We start from the raw sequence: 3,828 nt of genomic DNA, 5'->3' as shown, positions 1-3,828 counted from the left end.
ATGATTACAAATCGGCTGTAGACCTCTCTATTTATAGAGGAGGGGGGCTGGACCCTTTACACAACTGATTCCGAGCTAATCCCGCGAATATAGCTAACAACCGTAGCACAAAACTCGGAACCCTAATCTGTTCTGCGCACGCGCGGACCGTCCGGCCCACAGGCGCGGACCGTCCGCACGCTCAATTCTGGTTCGAACAGATTCGAAGGATCCATTGTGAAGCGTTTCTCTCCATATTCCTGTTTGGAAGCGATTCACGCTAGGATCAGCCGTTCCAAGCTGTTAAATATGTTCTATTATTATTATGAGGGGAAAAAACACATTTTTGTCCCACATCAGCAGCATGCCCAGCAGGGTCCCACTCGTCCGACTCCGATGCATCCATTCCTACCCGTGGGGTGGGGACAAGCCACGAGCGAGACGCGACCCCGCATCCCACAGACCCACACGGCCTCTGCTTCCCGGAACCGGAACCCCCACGTCGCCGCCTCGTCTGACCAGTCAAACCGCACGAGCTTTGACGTACACACACCTCTGCGTCAAACTCCTCCCTTCCGAGAAGCATCCCGTTTCCAACACGTTCACGTTCAGTTCAGCCTCTGAGCCCCACTGAGATTTTGGTCCCACCTGACTTCGTCCCCACCAGTAAGTGAAGCCATTGCTTAGTAAGCGCCCCCACACTAGCCGCGGCTGGCAATTCACCGCGCGACTACCGTCCGCTATAAACGGCACCCCAGCCACCGAGCAACCACTCCCGTCAGCCACTCCTCTACCGGTGACGCACGCACCCAATCTCTGATCTGATCTCTCCCCCTGGATCTCGACCTCCGCCTGGCTGCTCCGCTCTGCGTCGCTCGCCATGGCGTCCTCGACGGGGAGCTTGGAGCACGGCGGGTTCACGTTCACGCCGCCGCCCTTCATCACCTCCTTCACGGAGCTGCTCTCTGGGGCAGCAGCGGACATGGTAGGAGCCGCGGGCGCCGATCATCAGGAGCGGTCGCCGAGGGGGCTGTTCCACCGCGGCGCCACCAGGGGCGGCGGCGTAGGCGTGCCCAAGTTCAAGTCGGCGCAGCCGCCCAGCCTGCCCATCTCGCCGCCGCCGATGTCGCCCTCCTCCTACTTCTCCATCCCGCCCGGGCTCAGCCCCGCCGAGCTGCTGGACTCGCCCGTCCTGCTCCACTCTTCCTCGAACTTCTTCGCGTCGCCCACCACCGGCGCCATCCCGGCGCAGAGGTTCGACTGGAAGCATGCCGCCGACCTGATCGCGTCTCAGTCTCAGCAAGACGACAGCCGGGCTGCGGTCGGCAGCGCCTTCAACGACTTCTCCTTCCACGCGCCCACCATGCCCGCGCAGACCACGTCCTTCCCTTCCTTCAAGGTAGGAAATAATAGGAATTGCTTGTTGCTGTATCACAAGCTACTAAAGCTACCAAACAGAAGCAAGTAGCTGACAGTGGTCGTCGTGCAGGAGCAGCAGCAACAGCAAGTCGAAGCGGCGACCAAGAGCGCCGTCCCGTCGAGCAACAAGGCCAGCGGCGGCGGCGGCGGCACCAAGCTTGAGGACGGGTACAACTGGCGCAAGTACGGGCAGAAGCAGGTTAAGGGGAGCGAGAACCCGCGCAGCTACTACAAGTGCACGTACCACAGCTGCTCCATGAAGAAGAAGGTGGAGCGGTCCCTGGCCGACGGGCGCGTCACGCAGATCGTGTACAAGGGCGCGCACAACCACCCCAAGCCGCTGTCCACGCGCCGCAACTCCTCCGGCGGCGTGGCGGCGGCGGAGGAGCAGGCCGCCAACAACAGCAGCCTCTCTGGCTGCGGCGGCCCGGAGCACTCCGGCGGCGCCACCGCCGAGAACTCGTCCGTCACGTTCGGCGACGACGAGGCGGAGAACGGGTCGCAGCGGAGCGGCGGTGACGAGCCCGACGCCAAGCGCTGGTACGTGTGATTATCTCACCAGATCGATTCGCTGCTCTTCCGATCCTTCACGAGTTGAGGCACGCGGTGCCGTGTGTTTCCTGTGTTCGTGGAACTCATATATACACCACCATGTATGTCCGCTTTATTATTGATCAGGAAGGCGGAGGACGGTGAGAACGAAGGCAGCTCAGGCGCCGGCGGCGGCAAGCCGGTGCGCGAGCCGCGGCTGGTGGTACAGACGCTGAGCGACATCGACATCCTGGACGACGGGTTCCGGTGGCGCAAGTACGGGCAGAAGGTGGTGAAGGGGAACCCGAACCCGCGGAGCTACTACAAGTGCACCACGGCGGGGTGCCCCGTGCGGAAGCACGTGGAGCGCGCGTGCCACGACGCGCGCGCCGTGATCACCACGTACGAGGGCAAGCACAACCACGACGTGCCCGTGGGCCGCGGCGCCGCCAGCCGCGCGGCGGCCGCCGCGCCACTGCTGGGCTCCGGCGGCGGCCAGATGGATCATCGTCATCAGCAGCCCTACACCCTGGAGATGCTGAGCGGCGGAGGAGGAGGGTACGGCGGCGGCTACGCGGCCAAGGACGAGCCGCGGGACGACCTGTTCGTCGACTCGCTCCTCTGCTAGAGGGAGAGGCTAGAGCTGGCGAGGGGGATGCGGAGCCGGTCCACCAATCTCGGTGCGGCGGCGGTGTCTGTAGCCTGCTGTACGTGTACGGCGGGGGTATACGTAGCGTGCACGCTCGCCTTCGCATTCAGAATTCAGATACGTGCAGTATACACACACGCACGCACACACAACACGCTGTGTGCACCGGATCTAGGTTAGCTAGGAATGGGAATTTGTTGATTCGTTGGAGGCCTTCCTGCCACGCGCGCACGGCACGGTACTCGTACAGACAGTCATACGGTTGTGTCGTTTTGTAGTTGTAGCAACGGTGCCGCTAACGCCTGTGTGGAAAGGCCCTATACCGTATATATAGTGTGACAAAGTCAATAAAGCTGAAAAGATCGCGTTATTTCCTCTTGGAGTACTGCTACAGTTATTTCTTCTTCGAGTACAACCCTAAGTCCATTTTCTAAATATATAAAATGATTCTCAGCTCCTAAAATAATAAATACAGTATATAGAGAGTTATATATAGATGGGCTGATCTCAAAGAGTCTCTCTTATTTTTTTAACTTAGCCTCTTAAAAACCCCTCATTTAATTAGGAAAAAATATTCGTTGCACATGATCTAACAAAGTTTAAAAAAATCTAAAAAACTTATACATATTCTTTTCATTTCATTCTACTCCTATTACATACACAATTTCAAGTTCAAATTCGCCATATTTTAGATGTAATAAAAAGATAGCATTTTTGCAAATTTTCTAATTTAAACTTGTCAAAAAATTTATCTTTTTTTATTACAGCTAAATTATAATAAATCTGAACTTTAAGTTTACAAATAATTGGAGTAAGATGGAAATAATATGTATGCATTTTTTTCAGAATTTTTGTGAACTTTGTTAATTCATGTGCACAAGATATGTTCCTTTAATAGGGTTGTACATGCTCTAAGGGTATAATCCCATTAGTTGAGGGGGTGTCGGGGACCATAATTAGGGGTACCCTCAAGACGCATAATTCTCAGCTGGTAACCCCCATCAGCATAAAGCTGCAAAGGCCTGATGGGTACGATTAAGTCAGGGATCAGTCCACACGAATGACTCGATCACGCTTCACCCGAGCCTAGCCTCGGCCAAGGGCAGCCGACCTCGAGAGACTTCCGTCTCGCCCGAGGCCCCCTTTTTATGGCGGACACATCACCGGCTCGCCCGAGGCCTTGGCTTCGCTCAGAAGCAACCTTGACTAAATCGCCACACCGACTGACCAAATTGCAGGGGCATTTAACG

General features: G+C 56.5%; 1 protein-coding gene across 2 annotated transcripts; it reads left to right on the top strand.

The window, feature by feature from the left end:
* The first annotated feature begins 379 nt into the window (after positions 1 to 379).
* On the top strand, positions 380 to 2,953 carry LOC100281558 (uncharacterized). 2 transcript variants are annotated; one of them, XM_008649585.4, is made up of 3 exons: positions 380 to 1,378; positions 1,475 to 1,938; positions 2,077 to 2,953. In XM_008649585.4, the coding sequence occupies exons 1-3, from the start codon at positions 860 to 862 to the stop codon at positions 2,555 to 2,557; spliced, it is 1,464 nt and encodes a 487-aa protein (XP_008647807.1). In that variant the 5' UTR covers positions 380 to 859; the 3' UTR covers positions 2,558 to 2,953. The 2 variants fall into 2 exon arrangements, with proteins under 2 accessions (XP_008647807.1, NP_001354955.1); NM_001368026.1 differs by having other exon boundaries at positions 765 to 1,378; positions 1,469 to 1,938; positions 2,077 to 2,946.
* The last annotated feature ends 875 nt before the right edge of the window (positions 2,954 to 3,828 follow it).

This window comes from Zea mays, chromosome 6, assembly GCF_902167145.1.
Source record: "Zea mays cultivar B73 chromosome 6, Zm-B73-REFERENCE-NAM-5.0, whole genome shotgun sequence".
Lineage (NCBI taxonomy): Eukaryota > Viridiplantae > Streptophyta > Magnoliopsida > Poales > Poaceae > Zea > Zea mays.
This window is presented reverse-complemented; position numbering and strand designations above follow the sequence as displayed.

Excerpts from the sequence above, each read along its gene's own strand:
- LOC100281558 (NM_001368026.1), top strand. The coding sequence starts at position 860 with ATGGCGTCCTCGACGGGGAGCTTGGAGCACGGCGGGTTCACGTTCACG. Across the intron at positions 1,379-1,468 it reads CGTCCTTCCCTTCCTTCAAG|GAGCAGCAGCAACAGCAAGT; the intron begins GTAGGAAATAAT and ends GTCGTCGTGCAG. Across the intron at positions 1,939-2,076 it reads GAGCCCGACGCCAAGCGCTG|GAAGGCGGAGGACGGTGAGA; the intron begins GTACGTGTGATT and ends ATTATTGATCAG.